At 38.1% G+C, this 16,620-nt stretch overlaps 1 protein-coding gene across 1 annotated transcript in view; it reads left to right on the top strand.

The window, feature by feature from the left end:
• The first annotated feature begins 358 nt into the window (after nt 1-358).
• Nucleotides 359-16,620, top strand: part of LOC113497165 (ATP-binding cassette sub-family G member 4-like) — a 58,656-nt gene continuing 42,394 nt past the window's right edge. Inside the window, exon 1 of the mRNA XM_026876571.1 lies at nt 359-689. Within this exon, the coding sequence (XP_026732372.1) occupies nt 461-689 (229 nt within the window). The 5' untranslated portion in view covers nt 359-460. The remainder of the gene's footprint in view (nt 690-16,620) is intronic.

The following is a 16,620-nucleotide window of genomic DNA, read 5'->3' as shown; positions in this document are numbered from 1 at the left end:
TCTATAATAGTAACGGGATTAAAAGGAAAATCTGAAATAATATTAGACTTATAATGAATTAATTATTTAATCTTAATTGGTACATCACACCACTGATTAATTTAACGCTTAAGTTAATTGCAGTGGTATAATTTCTTTAGATCATCGTTAAAGTAAAGATCAGGTCGATTCAGTAGTGCGGCGCCACTGATAACCTGCGCACGCGCACCGCATCGCGAATCACGCGCAGCGGTTACGAAATAATCGAATTCAAAATTATGAAAATTAAATAAATAATTTAATTGTTTTACAGTTTATTGAATAAAATTGTGATTAATATATTTTCTACAAAAGTATAGATATTAATTTAATAGATTAAAAATAAATGCCGATTTTTCGTAAAATAAATTAAGAAAAAATATTCTTGATTTTCGCAACTTGTGTTCGTTGTTGTGTTTATGCTCGAATAGTGTATATAAACATGTCTAACGTTCCGTTGGTACGTAAGGCCATCGTTGGGGCTTCTCTTGCCCACGCTGCGCCGTCAACTCATCCCAACCCTACAGCGGGAGAGGCTCAGGAGAGTCACTGGACGCCGGCAGCTTTAGAAAGGGCCGGGTCTACCCTCAAAGCCTTGAATCGTATGGCGAAACGACCACCGGTACATATTTTCTTCGAAGATCTCACGTATACCGTCAGCTCACATAAAGGTACGTTATTTTTTTAAAGTAAAACTTCTTTAAGCTCTACTAGAAGGTAACTGGACTAAAATTCGACGGAAGTCCGTTACGGAAATATGGCGTCACGTTTTGAAATATTTTTTATTCTGTCACTTAGTTTTGGAAAAACATATTAAATTAAATAAATAAAAAATGCCTCTTGTAGTTCTTTTATGATGTATTTATTTTTTTATTTTAAATTTAATTGCGATCTCGTCCAATAGCAAAGAACCATTACTTCAATCGCGTGTGAAAAAAAACCGATGAAGAGTAAATTCACTTCACTTCACAAATATACGCGAATATATAAAAATAGAACAAGAAGTAAAATAAAATAAATTTACCGTTAGTTTTTTTTTTGTAGGTAACAATAGAGTAAATCTAAAAATCTATATTCTTTGTCCGATAAAGCCCCCAAAAGTATACGGCCAAATAATACTGTCACGTGTCCCCGCGTTTTGCGTCAACATTGAAAAACTTCCTGATTTAAACTTTTAAAAGTTATTTTCGACAGAAAAAAACCAGTCACAATCATTAACATGAAGGTTTAATAAGTATATTTATAGAAATAAAAACTCCAATTTATTTATATGGGATATGAGAATTCATAATTATAGTAATTTACTATTACTGCGAATATTAGAATTTTAATATTATATTATAATTTATGCGAGAGGATGTTGTTGACTATTAATTTAATCATGAACTTATACCATAAACCTTTAAATTAATTCCTTGCTATGGTACTCGTACGCATATATTTATTAAACCTTACCTTTGTGTTTCTATCCAACTCGAACATTTAAAATACTGTCAATAATATTTTTTTTTTGACACGGCTTTCAGCTTAACATATACACTAAAAAAATACAGTCGAATTGAGAACCTCCTCCTTTTTTTGAAGTCGGTTAAAAAGACTTTCAATTATATTTTTATTCAAAAAGAATATAAGTATAGCAGACTCAATCAATTATAATTTAAAATCAGTAACATTAATATTTTGTTTATCTCTCGTTTGGCCTTCACTAGCTGGTATAAACCTTCATATTGTATAATTAAATCATTGATTAGTTAATGATAATAAAACCTTAAACTGCCAGTTAAAAGACCCCGATTAAATATAACGAGCTTTTTCAAATATAGTGGTTGGCCTGATTTTTGACATGAGCGTCTATACCCCTAAGCATATTTAAGTCGAAGCAATTTAGGCTTGCATGCGAGCTCCAAGCTAAATGCTTCAGTTAAATAAAGACTCGTCACGTGCGAGTTGGATTCGCAACAGGTTTTTTCAAAAAAGCTAAAGAAAATAAAAATTTTAAATAATAAAAATTACTAAATGAAGGAAAACCTTGGCTCAAGTTTGTTTTTTTGATGTTATAACGGCAACAAAAATATGTCATCTCTCTATCAAAGTTTCAACTACATGGCTATAACAGTTGCGATACAGACTCAAGGACCTCATTTTTAAAATTGCGTATGGAACACGTACACGTGTGACATTGTATATAGCCTTAATGAATTCTCAGGTAGAAATCAAACCTGCGACTAATGGCTATTCGTGCCAGTCACTGTACCAACTAAGCTATGTAAGTTTAATAAGTTTATTAAACGTTTGGACATAAAAGGCTTGACACATACGGGGTGTCATCGTATGCACAATAAAACACTCCGCTTCTAAGATCCGATTTACATATATTATTATAAACTGTAGTCTATACACAATGTCGTCAGTTATAGAAGTGAGACAGCACATAACATAATATAGAGCAGTATCTAAGTCCTCTAAACCAATCTTACTGGACTTTTTTAACAAGATGTTCTGTTTGAGATATCGAAGCAACATCGCCTTTGTCTCGGAAACATTCTTAAAAACGTGCCTGATATACATTTTGTATAATTCGGCGAGTTAAATGCAAATTATAAGGTCAAGGCTTTATTTTACATTGCCGAAATACCTAATTATAGATAGCACAGCTTTTAAGGAAAATTTTAGACCTGTTTCTTATCGATTGTCAATTTTGATGTCATATTCTTGAGTTCGGACGATTCATTTCTACTAGTGTTGAATTACGATAGTACTCGGATTTCAAATGGATCGATAATGATGCGACGCTTTCATTTAGTTTCAACTGTCCCGTTATCTGTCTGACTTTAATCAAATCTTTCAAACTGAATTTGATCCACTTTGGTTTCCAATTGAGCTGAAATTTTGGCAGCATAATATGTAAATTACGTAAAAATGACATAGCGCTGACCTGAAGCTAGAGTTTAAAGGTGGTCACAGCAGTTCCCTGAAAAACAACCTCAGTTAAGAATGGTCTTTTCAAATACTTTAATTAGATATCAAATAAGCCATCTAAAATCTTATTTTAACATTTATTTTTACATGAGCTTTTCTTTTCTTTTATGTACTTACGTATTCTGATTAAGCCATGATTTCTGATCCAATAAATAATAGAGTTGTAATGGCAGTCACTATACAAGCAGGTTGCAAATACAGTGATTTTAGAATACCTATTGTTTTGTTGAGTTTTTTTGTGTGTGAATAATATTAATATAATCGGGCTATAAGGATATTTCAAATGTGTATATTTTTTCTCAAAATTCAAGAGGAATTTGTAATATAAAGTAGAAAGACCAGTACCAAAACGATTCAGTACAGATAATGCATGCCTGTGCCTACATGATTAAAAATTAACATGTCATAATGGACTCGACTGCGGTTGTGACCACAAATGTACTGACTACTGACCTGCGACCGATCCAATGGTTGAACTGACAGTGCAAACCGAAACTAGAATTTAGTTACGTTTAAGCACCGGAATTTAGTGTTCAATTTAGTGTATTTTTGGGTGTTTTAGTAGGCGACTCATTGAATATCGACTTTCTGGCCTAATTAACTAGGTGCTAATTGGAATGGAGAATGGTAAGGATTTTTGGTTTGCTTAATAATGTGTTAAATTGTTATATCAAGTATTATAAATAAGGGAAATACGACTTTATGCTAGTAGGTTTAGGTCTAATTATAATAAACAACAATTCGAATGAATAGGTGGAAGTTTAGAAAATATTTTTTTTCGTTCTTAAATAAACTTTATGTAAAAACAACCAAAGAGCCTTTAAAACTGATAATGATTTTATCATTGACATATTTTAAAATACATAATTTGGATATTTCTAATACACACGAATATTTTAATGTTATTTGATTAGAAAATGTTGGTGGTCATTTGTTTTTTTTTCAATTGTCTCTCAAAGTCAACTGTCAGTTAAATGTCATGAATATAGCCAACAAACGAAACATATAGGTTTTTAGAAATATGCTGTAATACACGGTGGATTTTTTAGTCGTCTTACAAAAGGAGCCCGGTTCATGTATCCGACGTAAAATACCCCTAGGCGCGATTATTATTTTTTTATCATCAACTAAGATAATAAGTACGAAGAAAAATTAAACAAGAGAAATCTGAAATATACTCTTAAAAATGATAAAAACGCCGCCGCCGCCCGCGCCCCTCGCCATTGTTACAAGGGTCGGACCGCGCTCGCAACAGAGCTGTGTTTTTAAAAAAACTACGAATTGCATCATAATATTGAATAAAAATTGCATTTTAAATTTATTCAAATCTCATAAATACCTATTTTTTATCATGAACGTGTTCTAGTCATTGGATACATGAACTGGGCTGCTTTTGTAAGACGACTAAAAAATCACGGTGTATAACAAGTGGCGCGTCATTCTTGTTAGCACATACATAGGTAGTCGCAAGCTTCGGGGATGAATAGCATCTGTAATTGTAAATATGGTGTGACGTGGTGACCTATACTATTTGGCGATTATACAATTTAAAGCTTGTAACGCCCTGCCCAACCGTCGTTTCTATGTTAACATAGCGCGTACGCGGGAATTCTTTCCTTCCTCCCGCTCCCGTCCCGCTCCCGCCCCGCGCAGGACGACGCGCGATGTCGCTCGCCGCTCGCGTGATCGACAGTTCGCTCCCGCCAACCGCCGCAGCGCGCACGAAATCGTTGCGCTCGCGACCGTTACTAGTTATTAAGAATATTTACTGTGTATGAACATTGTGTGCCTGAATAGACTATTTTTAACTCTAATCTTGGTTTTACTTCAATTTGCGGAACCCAGAACTCAAACGAATGTTATAAGTGGCGCTCCAACTCGTGGCCGCGAACCAGTTTAAACCAGTTTGTGCTTGTCGACCGGTAACGATTTTTCGGTGTTAAGTTCCTGTGTTCCTGTTCTTGGTACCTACGTTAAGAGTGAAGATGCCTCCACGTAAAGTACGAACTGACCCAGGTGACCTTGACGCGCAGGCCAGCTCGGATGAAGAACCTGGAAGATCTTCGTCAGTGCTCATGTCTGGGGACCAGCTGACTTCATTTCTGACCGCCTTTGCGAACACTCAGGCGGAAGCAAATCGGCAGCTCGTCGAATCCCTCATGGCATCGCACGCGGCGCGTGGTTATACCGCGACGCCCTCACCGACACCGTCGTCGTCAACTAGTAAATCAGGCAACATGTCCAAGTGTACGGCACGTTTTGATGGTCAAAACCGAGACCCTGAAATGGTAGAAGCCTTCATTGACTCCGTCGAAATGTATAAGGAGTGTGCATTGGTTACCGATGACCTTGCGCTTCGTGGTCTCCCGATGCTGCTACACGGCGAGGCTGCAGTATGGTGGAGAGGGATCCGGACGGAGGTGTCCTCGTGGTCCGAAGCCGTCAAACGACTACGTAGTATGTACGGTACTCCGTGTCCTGCTCATAAGCTGTATCGAAAGATATTCGCAAACGAACAAAATGAAGAACTCGCGGACTCCTTCATTGTACGTTTACGAGGTATGATCACTAAGTTACCTTACGTATTACCCGAAGAAGCTAAGTTAGATATTATATACGGATTATTACATAAACGTATTCGAAAGCGATTACCCCGGGACACGGTTAACACTATTGAGTCGCTAATCGACAAAGCCCGAGATATAGAAGAATCTATCACGGAACATTCCAACGCAAGTACTTCCTCGCAGTCGGCGCCAGCGGAGACGACGCCGCCGCCCGCGCGCTACGCGCAGGCCGGCCCGCGGCCGCCGCGCGCCGCTGCTCCGTGCATCAATTCGGCGGGAAACGGTGCAATGACCCCGACGCTCAGTGGTGCGTTAGCGCAGCAGTCGATCTCGCGTTCGCAGGTTCGATCCGTACGTAATATGTGCAACGAATTGCAAAGTGCCGATAATAATAATACCGCGAGTGTATCAAAGTTGTTTTGTGTGTATTGTAAAGGTCGAGGTCATACGCGTGAATCGTGTCCAAAGAAAGACTCTAAAGTATCGTCTAGTAATAATAAATCTAGCCTTATTTGTTATGGTTGTGGTGAAAAAGGGTTTGTTCGAGCAAACTGTCCTACTTGTAAAAGTAATGTATCGAGTTTGAGTTGTAATGTTATTAATTCAAATGAACCACAACTTCAACATAATGTATTTTATTCACTTACCACGGCAGAAGACTGTATTAATGTAAATACAAGCACGAATAGTATCATTATGCAAGACCGACCTATATTAAATATTGAGATATTAGGTTATAGTGGTTCAGCGCTTATAGATACTGCCGCCCGGCGTAGTATCGCGGGTTCAACCCTATATAGACTACTTCTACGTTTAGGTGTCAAATTTAAGTCTCAGATGATGTCGGTTAGACTTGCGGATGGTAGTATTCGTACGAATATCGTATTGTTAGCATGTGTTAATGTAAGTTGTATGTCTCTGTGTATTCCCATTGAGTTTGTGGTTTTTCCCGATGCCTCAAATAACGAAACGCTATTAGGGATAGATTACATTACAAAGTCTAAGTTGGTGTTGAATTTTTCCTCTATGACATGGTATACAGCTGATCGGCCTCAGGTCATTCACCCCCTACTGACGGAGAGTTCTCGCGAGGCGGTGGTGGAGTGTGCTTCTCTCAGCCTACTGAGGGGAGATGAGGGCACTCTGTTGACTGAGGAGGAGCGTGGTGGCTTGGAGAATTTACTTGGTGAGTATTCCGATATTTTTGATAAAAACGGGGAACCGACGCCATTTGCCGAACATCATATTGATACGGGCGATCATCCTCCTATTGCCGTGCCACCGTACCGTGTTACGCCAGCGAAGAAGGAGTTAATTCGCATGGAACTAGATAAAATGTTAGAAGATGGAATTATTGAAGAGTGCGAGTCTGCATGGTCTGCACCGATTGTTTTGGTGCCTAAGTCCAATGGTGGGTACAGGTTTTGTGTTGATTATAGACGCCTCAACGCTGTTACGAAAACAGATGCGTATCCTATGCCGCGTATTGACGAGTTGCTCCAGTCTACTAAGAAAGGTTGCGTGATGAGTTCCTGTGACCTTCGGAGTGGCTATTGGCAATGCAGAGTAAAGGATCAGGATAAAACCGCGTTTGTCACGCCGTTTGGTACGTATCGGTTCTTACGAATGCCTTTTGGTCTGAAGAACGCGCCGGCTACGTTCCAGAGGCTTATAGATCGCTTCCGTTCAGGATCATCACTCAAAGATGTCATCGTACTGACGTACCTTGATGATATATTGGTGATATCTGACTCATATGCTCGTCATTTGCTAGATCTCCGTGCGGTATTTGACCGTCTCCGCTTATTTAAGCTCCGTGCGAATCGGGACAAGTGTGTCTTCGCCAGAGAGAAGGTTAAGTACCTCGGTCACGTGATCTCACCTGAAGGTATATCCCCGGATGAGGAGAAGGTGCTTGCTGTGGTAGGTATGAAAGAGCCTACTTTGCCTTCAACAGCTGCGCACCTTCCTCCAGACGTGTTCGTGGTTTCGTAAGTTCATACCAGACTTCGCGAAAGTGGCCGAACCACTTACTCGATTAACTAAGAAGTCTCAGGCGTGGGTATGGAGTACGGAGCAAGGTAAAGCTTTTGCAACTCTTAAGAAACTTCTGACCACAGCACCCATTCTTGTACAAGCGGACTATACGAAACCATTCGTATTGCGGACTGACGCTAGTAATTACGCACTAGGCGCAGCCTTACTCCAGGGGGAGTCACCAAATCAAGAACATCCAATTGAATATGCCAGCCGTCTGCTCACTCCAGCCGAGCAGAATTATTCCACCACGGAGAGGGAGGCTCTCGCAGTGGTGTGGGCAGTGGAACGTTTCCGAGGTTACATCGATGGTCACCAGATCAACGTGATGACAGATCACCAGCCCCTAAAATGGCTTTTTACCCTCAAGTCTCCAAGTGGCAGATTAGTACGTTGGGCCCTGAAGTTGCAATCGTTCGACCTGCGTATCGAGTATACCCCAGGTAAGGTTAACGTTCTTGCCGATACGCTCAGCCGCCCCGTGACAGACGATGGTCCTGCAACCGAATCGGCTGTCTGTCCTGTTGTTGTTGACGTACCGCGCTGGAATGCATCTTCCACCCGTGATGCGCAGTTAGCTGATCCGGAAGTTGCGAAGATCATCCATGACCTCGAAGGTAATGATGAACTTAACATAAATCGTTGGTCTGAGAGAGGCTATCTCCTGAATCAAGGTGTCCTGTATCGGTATGTCCCTGATACTGATTCCGAGGAGCCTCAACTCGTCGTACCGGAGAGCCTGCGGAATCAAGTCATGTTCGAATGCCATGACTCGCCTACCGCCGCTCATGGTGGGATTGATAGAACAATACATCGTATCTCGCAAAGATTCTATTTTCCTGGTATGAGATGTTTTGTAACCAAGTACTTGAAGACTTGCATCGAGTGTCAACGCTACAAGCCATCAACTCTCAAACCAGCCGGCTTGCTTCAAACTCCTGTCCCGTCTCAAAGGTTTGAAACTATCGCAGTTGATCTTTTTGGTCCGTTGCCTAAAGGACTCCAAGGTGAGAGATGGATCCTCATCGTGGAGGACACCACTAGCAAGTGGGTGGAAGTCTTCGCTCTCATCGAAGCTACAGCAGAGACGTGTGCTAAAACTTTGGTCAATGAGGTATTTATGAGATTCGGTCTTCCTAGGCGGATGATTTCTGATAACGGAGTGCAATTCGTTGCAGACGTTATGCAAAAAGCGATGTATGTTCTAGGTGTGAAACAAAGCCTGGTGCCCTTATATCACCCACAGGCGAATCCAGTCGAGCGAAAGAACAGGGACCTAAAGGCTCAGCTCGCCATCTTAGTGGAAGGTCGCCATCAGACTTGGCCAGAGGTATTACCGTTTGTACGGTTTGCTTTTAATAGTTCAGTGACTACATCCACGGATCGTACCCCAGCTTACTTGACGTTCGGTCGTGAGCTGCGGTCACCCTTAACTGCTCAGGCAGATCTCCGAGTAGTGGTGGAATCGGAGAATTTTGTTCCCCAAATTACGCCTTATCTGCTGAAACTCGCAGATACCGTCTCGACGGCCAAAGAGACTCTGGAACGGCAGCAAGATGTCCGTAAGTCATATGCCGATAAGTGTCGGTCGTCAGTTTATGATTATCAGGAAGGAGACTTAGTCCTAATGCGAACCCATACTCTCAGTAACGCATCAAAAGGTGTCACCTCGAAATTTAATCCGAAACGGGATGGACCGTACGTCGTCTCTAAAAAGGTGAGTCCTACTACATTCCTCCTAGCTCATGATAAGACAGGAGAAATCATCGGCAAGTATCACGTATCAGATTTGCGTCCTTACCATGCTAGGGAGGGTGAATGTCCTGAGCCGATTATCCCTAAACGTAATAGAGGTCGCCCTCGAAAGGTGACCTAACCGCAGCGCTTTTCTTGTATTTGACCACTCGGAGTACCTTCCGCTGGTCAAAAGGGGGAGAGTGTAACGCCCTGCCCAACCGTCGTTTCTATGTTAACATAGCGCGTACGCGGGAATTCTTTCCTTCCTCCCGCTCCCGTCCCGCTCCCGCCCCGCGCAGGACGACGCGCGATGTCGCTCGCCGCTCGCGTGATCGACAGTTCGCTCCCGCCAACCGCCGCAGCGCGCACGAAATCGTTGCGCTCGCGACCGTTACTAGTTATTAAGAATATTTACTGTGTATGAACATTGTGTGCCTGAATAGACTATTTTTAACTCTAATCTTGGTTTTACTTCAATTTGCGGAACCCAGAACTCAAACGAATGTTATAAGCTTCATTTTAATTGATGTTAAATTCATTGACGTATTCTATTAATTATTAAAACCTCAGTTTCGTATCAATCTGACGGCATTTGAATATTTTAAGGTTTAAAAAATGAACGGGTTACATAATAATATACATATTATATTAATTTATGAAGTTATTTATTTAAGTGTATTATAACCATTTATGGTAATCGTTGTAATATATTGTCATGTGATTTTCGATTCAATGTATTTTTAATGTTAAACAGAAACCCTGTTACTAAGGTTGTACTAGTAGTCCATCCGTGTGTCACCAGGTTGTATCTCATGAACCTTGATAGTTAGACAATACTTGTCCAAGGACCGAAGATGCGACACGTCACGCACAGGAGGCTTGGCGTGGTGACCTCTCCCTTACGGCTACATGGTCTTTGCTAGCAATGGAGAACTTTATCACCAGTATTATGCCTTTTTACAAAAGACCCGCTGAAACAAACTAAGACGTAATAAAGTATCTTATAGGGTCAGTCACGTATCCTCTATAAAATGGGGACAAGTATCTTAGAGTTACAGCGACCTTCGATTGCACCCTCGCGAGAGATTCATTCCAAAACTTTTCACACGAAAACCCATTTCGATGTTTCCAAGCCATTTATTTATAAAAATGTATGTTGTCGTGATATTCATGTGGTCTTGTATGGTTTTACAGCTAGACTCGTTTTTCTTTTAGACAATGTTTAAAGGAAATACCTACTGCACATAAAAGTTAACTATAACCACAAAAGATATAGGACACATTGGGCACAACTAATCGGGATAAAATAACACTTGAAAGGTTTTTTATGGTTCCATGAACAAAGGTATAATAAAAGGAATATATAGGACGAAGAATGTTATATGAACGACTTAATTAGATAAGGGACGATTTCTTCTCAATCATTTTTGTTTCTTTTTTAGACTTGAAAGTTGACCGGTTTTATTATAATTCCGTTTCTATACAAGAAAACCCTGTCAAAGAAGAAAACCTTTCACAACATGTCATGTCTGTCTAATCTTTAAGAAATGTCTGGGAGTGTCCGGATCAAATGCACGCCGTCTTCTAACTAAAAAAAATTAAGGAAGATTTGTTTAACATATATGGAAGTGATATAAAAAAAATATAAACTCGTTTTTCTCACGTGCTGTTCCGTTAAAACATAAGCAGTAATTAAAAAATATTCTACACTTAGAAACTGATTCACGCCCCAAGGACGGGTCGGCAAAATGTCATCAAGATACTAAAAACTATTAACTCTATGTATGTATAATGACTAGTAATTTTACTTTTAAATACATATCTTTGTTTAATTATTAAGATAAACATCTATTATGTTTAGAATAAACTCGAGAGTTTATAATAAGTGTGAATTAGTTTTAATTATTCGGGCTTTCCTGTAATTTGCGGTTATCTTTGAAATAGCAAGTGTCTCTATTTTTAATGAAATACAATTCAGTGGAGGTCATACAGTCCCCTTTAAAAAAGACAAGAAATAATTAAGACCTAATAGTAGCATATTGTTACTTTATCTTCGGGAGTGTTAAGCTTTTTTTTTTAATTTCCATTGATTTAGACATTGTTTTACCCAAGGGAAAAAGGCACTGAGAGGTACTTTAATGAAAATTATCTCTTTTCTTTTTAAATAACATCATAATACCTATTCCAGAACTTTTACAAAACGGCATTTAGCCTGCTGACAACTGATCTCCCGCACTAAGGAATTTAATCCTCGTGTCGCCGGAGGTTTATAAACATACATGATGCACAAAGACACCCATTTCTAAAATATACCAGTATTTGTGCCAATTTGTCCTTCACACAAACATTGGTTTTGGGTGGGTATTCTAACAAGACCAACGGGCCACTTAACACAATATGTATAGATTACATTAACTAGTACTCATTATTAAAAGTTACAGGATGTGAAACTGCTACAATAGTTGTTTAAATAAACAAGCGCCGACACGCTAGATTTCGTAACGATATTTATTATAATTATAACAATAATATCAGATCGGATCGGCAAGAGTTGGTTAAAAGTAATGTATGTAATGTTAATTGTTGGTAACTTTACGCGGTAATTTGCATCGCGTTCCCGTTGCCCACAGGACAAGGGAAAGCGGAATCCGTAGCTGAGTTACTAAACGAACAGTTAAATCAGACAAAAAATGTAATAAATATTTTTTTAGTTTCGTTATAATTTATGGAGAACGCAATAGAATCAAACATTAAACATTAAAAACTCAACTCAAACATTAAAAAATATCCATTGCACAGATTTCACTTTTCATCAAGTTTATAATAATATATTATATGTAGGTGTAGATAAAGGAAAAATGGACATCAAAGCGTGGTCTGTGGTAAACTGTGCACAATAATTTGTTAGACAGCTTACACTAGGTTCGCTGTTATTTAGTATGCTGGCCTTGTGGCAACCGCAACCAAGTTCCGTGCTTCCAAGTGTTTTAATCAAATATTTATTGAAAACAAAAATAACACGATTTGTAGTTTTAATTACACATCAGTAAATTATAACCTTCTAAAGTCGGTTTTCTTAAATGGATTCTCGCATTCAAAGTTTGATTTGTGAGATTTATGAGAAACACACAGGGAAACTTAAAACAGTATAATAAGAATATTTTCCGTGAAAATCCCACCCTTTCCCTTTTTGGGGTTCCATCCACCAGTCACCAATCTGTATCTCATGACCTGTGATGGCTAGACAGTTTAAATTTTCAAAGACGATGTATAATATATTTCTGTTTCCTCCATAACACAAGTACTGAAAATTATGTTAAAAAAGGGCCATACATTTTTGTGGAGACAAATCAATTTTTGGCCACTTATTCTTAAATTTATTTGCCACAATACCGAAGTCTTATTTTCCATGACAGTTTTTACAGAACCGCTATCGAGGTGACTCGGACTTGCACTTTAACCGGTTATTTATTTTTAACCACAAAGTCTATTGGAAATAATATAATTCTCTGTCTATTTAAACACGTACATAACGGTATGGAAAATCCTAACTGACCTTTGTCAATTGACATATTCATGAAACTAATTTAAATGTGTCATTTACATTTTAATGTTTCATGCTAAGTATGTTTCTGTCTTACTCCAGTCAGACGGCTGAGGTGTGAGCACGTGAATAAATATTATACTGTAAATTTAAAAAAGTTAAATAGACTGACTTAAACTTTGCAGATGGAAAAATCAACGTTTTCCATGAAGTTATTGGGCCGCAGACCCTATGCGACCACGATTCAATGTAAAATTACAAGTTGTCAATGGGTGAAACGTATATAATGCATACTAGCTTTTCGCCCGCGGCTTCGCCCGCTTCGAGGTCGGTTTCATCGCTTTTCCAAGATAACTCTTCAAAGGTCCGGGAAAAAACTATAGTTTGTTCTTTCGCAAGGTCAACTCTATTTCTGTATCAAATTTCATTAAAATCAGTTCGGTGGTTTAGACGTGAAAGCGTAACAGACACACAGACAGACAGACAGACAGACCGACAGACAGAGTTACTTTCGCATTTATAATATTAGTAGGGATATAATTTCCACTAATAAACTTCCACTAAACTGCAATAATCAAACTTTAATAAGTGGGCAGACACTCCAAAATTAATAATAAAAAAAAACTCAACAGTCGGTCTAACAGTCGACTAGAACAGAAATTTTTCTTTTCTCGAAATTAACTAAAAATGTTTATAATCTAATCAACAATGGCACTAATATAGAAACCAACCCTTAAATTTAGAACAAACACGCTGACCTCAAAAAAAAATTGACAGTCATTCTTCCGCCGGCCAATGACGCGTTTACTTAAACACCGTGCAATGTACATGAAATCACATTTTTACTAAGGTAATGTTTCAAATAGAACGGATACAATTACATAAAATAATGAGACTTGACACGCAACGATGCGTGAACTTATATGACATTATATAGGTATAATGTTGATATATAAGTAGGTACTTGCTTGATTAAAACGGTGAAGGTCAAAGGCCTCTTCTTAAATAGAAAAGGAATAAACGTCTCCTGTTTGATTATTGCGACTTATCTCGCTCTAGACACTCTAGTTTGTAACGATGCGTGCCTTTGTATACAATTCAAGGAGTTTGTATGGCTATTGACGTTTTTAGAAGCTAGATAATCTAAAACGAATTATTGTCTCAGACTTTTTTTTGCTCTGATAAGCTTGTAAGTTTAAAATAAGAAGTGGTTATAGAGTTTACTTCCAGTTTTGGATGAACCCTTATTCTGTACGTAGACATGGCGTTGGGTAGATCAAGCATGGTGGCAAGACAATAGCCCTGAACCATCGTATACGTCGACACCCAAGTTTCTAAAATAATCCATTCAACAATCAGCACTCAGCAATTCACCTTAAGTTTAAACTGCAACTGCCAGGGCAGCGTGATTACCTGAAAGGGATACAGTGGCCCTGGTACACGAACGGCAAAGGAAGGGACATGGGTAGGTTGAAGTCAGAAGAGGACCGAGATATCCGCTCAACTCAAACCGAAAAAAAAGTTTTTAACGGCAAAGGAAAATGTGTATAAAGCCTTCATTAATAATCCTACTGTAATAAGACCAGTAACTCGAAGTACCAGTAAAATAAGAACAAAAAAGGCTTATTAGAATGTATTGAATAGAAAACAAATGAGTATGAACTTTGAATATGCTAATGAGTGTCGAAAAAATGTAACGGTAGATTAAATTATGTTATTGTTAAGTATATTTACGGTGTTACGTTTATTTCAACTAGAATAAGTCATTAAAATAGTAATTAGTAGCAGAATTGGTAACTAGTAGCTAGTAACACGAGATAAAAATATGTTTTTGTGGCATCGTTACTTTTTTTTGTTTCTGTGACACCGTCAATAAATAATATACGCGTTGTCCTGAGATCGATTTATGAATATGACAAACATTCTTTGTGCAAAAGATTTTTGATTTTGGAAAATCCCGTTACCTAAGTATTAAATTCCTTAGCGTGAGAGTTTTTTTTTACAGTCACTGGTTTCGTTCGTTGTAATTTTTAATAACATCATTAAAACAAATACCTTTTCGAAAAACCTACGATTTTCGAAAAAAACAAAAACTGGTTACGACTCTTTTTGCCAATGTCTGCGTCTAGTTTTTTTTTAAACTTAGGGACTTTACTTAAATACCAAGGTTGTCTAATACAAATTGATTTTAACAAATATTTAATGACTAAGTGTATTTACCATGTGGGGATCGAACTCGCCATAAGTAGTTCAACCTAGGAACACTGCCTTAAGAAATGGCACTGTTGATGTACCGAGAGAGAAAGAGAGAGATGCTACTCTACATTGTGAAGAGCGTTATCTTCTTTTAAGAAGTGGAAACAGGTACTTCGGTATGCTCTCCATTGATAATAATAAAAAGTCTAAATCTATCATGCCCTGAGTAAGATAATTAAAATATATTGGACATTGTATGTTTGCCTCTTTTTGCGCACTACTGAAGGTAACTTGTGATGTAACAACTCTGTCCTGTGACCTTATGTTACCTTACACAATTGAAACGTCACTTATAAGTTCCATTCTCAGATTGTTTATCAGTCGCCATATCAATTATTATGCATTAAACTAAGTGTTAGAAACAAAAAAAAATTCGTCATCCCTATAGTCGTTGTTACATGTTCTAGCAGGCGACCTGACAATAAAAACTAATTCTTGATATGTAGGATAATGAGCCAGTATTTAATTATGTATCGTTGATAACTAACCACTTAAATATATAGAATCTTGGCCTCTAACATCAAAACGAGTTACTTTGTGACACGAAACAATCATAATAATTGTAACAAATTAAACACAATTGTCTAGAACTTTGATTGTTTTGCAATTTTTAATTGTGGAATATACGTAACAAGTGCAATTGAATCTCCGTTTCTCCGTAAATTATATATTATCAGTAATGACGATAAATATAGATATAAATAAAAAAAATATGTTGCAACTACGCCAAAACCCACTGTGTGTGTGTATCTCGGCTACAATCAACGCATATGACAAGCATTTGTGTGATCCACTCGTGATCCACGCATCTGGGTGTATTTTTGAATGCTTGTTTAAGCTCCCGCGATACAGGATTAAATTCCTTACTGCGGAAGTAGTTTTTTTTAATAATTGAAAACAGTTTTAATTTTTTTAATAATCTCATTACTTTTAAAATCGTAACTAACAAGCCATAACATTTTCCTATCTATCATGAATAAAAAACTATCAAACACACACATCTCAATTAAATAGTTAAATCGGTGTTTTATGTCATGCCAATGATATCCAAAACCTGATATATTTATATTCTTACTACGTGGTAACAGGCTGTCATGGTATGGGCATCTTATGCGGAGGACTGAGAATGAAAGAGAGATGTGGCATGTGCATGGATATAGGAGAAGGGGACGACGATGGATTGTGTGAAAGACGATATGGCTGCTAAGAGTGTTTCTAGTGAAATAACGTCAGATGGAAAGGCATGGAAGGTACGTTTCTTTTATTTTCAACAAATTCAATAACAAACAGCTCAATTTATTTTATTATAGTAAACATATGAATTAAATACTCATAAGCAATGTCAAGGTAAATGTTTGACGTCAGTAGACTTGGTTGTTAAAATACGAGGTTATTAGTGGAAACCAATAATTATGGCGTTGTCTCTCGGTTTCCATTATCTTAGACTATCCTATGACGACTATTTGATGATGTATAGTATCG

This window comes from Trichoplusia ni, chromosome 9 (genome assembly GCF_003590095.1).
Source record: "Trichoplusia ni isolate ovarian cell line Hi5 chromosome 9, tn1, whole genome shotgun sequence".
In the NCBI taxonomy this organism is placed as follows: Eukaryota; Metazoa; Arthropoda; class Insecta; order Lepidoptera; family Noctuidae; genus Trichoplusia; species Trichoplusia ni.
Note: the sequence above shows the minus strand (reverse complement) of the source record. Positions and strands in the feature narration are given on the sequence as shown.